At 51.1% G+C, this 483-nt stretch overlaps 1 protein-coding gene across 1 annotated transcript in view; it reads right to left on the reverse strand.

Annotated features, from left to right (window-relative positions):
- Positions 1-483, reverse strand: part of EMH_0054470 (Delta-aminolevulinic acid dehydratase, related) — a gene marked incomplete at both ends in the record, with an annotated part of 1,047 nt that overhangs the window by 405 nt on the left and 159 nt on the right. Inside the window, 2 exons of the mRNA XM_013497123.1 lie at positions 1-144; positions 421-481. Of these exons, the coding sequence (XP_013352577.1) occupies positions 1-144; positions 421-481 (205 nt within the window). The remainder of the gene's footprint in view (positions 145-420; positions 482-483) is intronic.

A 483-nucleotide genomic window follows, 5' to 3' on the forward strand; every position in this document is an offset into this window, starting at 1 on the left:
AGAGGCGTATTTGCACGCGTAGGATAAAATCGATGTGTCCACGCAGCCCTCCATATCCAGCGCTTCGCGAATTGCAGTCACCCGCCCATCCATCATCTCGCTAGGACAAACCATGTCGGCTCCCGCCCGCGCCAAGTTGACGGACTGAAACACACCAGCTCCATCAGAAACACGACAGGCTCTGCCAGAAACCACAAACCAACTGCCTCGATTTCTAAAGAACGCGATGTCCACTTAGGCATGGATGCCCCCAACTGTAGGGTTCATAGTAACCCCGCAATCATGTAGACCACGCATGCTGGGTAGCTATCGAGGAGCTCTACTTTCGAGCAAGGAAATATAACGACCACTTGGGCGTTTTTTAGAGCGAAGCAAGGGCCAAGCAAGCACAACCTAAAGAGCAACCGCAGGGAGACTAACTTGTTTGCAAATTTGGTAGACTGTCATGTCATTAAGTACAACTCCTGTTTCCTCGTCGACAAC

The sequence above is a fragment of the Eimeria mitis genome, genomic scaffold (assembly GCF_000499745.2).
Source record: "Eimeria mitis Houghton genomic scaffold, Emh_scaff2481, whole genome shotgun sequence".
Taxonomy (NCBI): Eukaryota; Apicomplexa; class Conoidasida; order Eucoccidiorida; family Eimeriidae; genus Eimeria; species Eimeria mitis.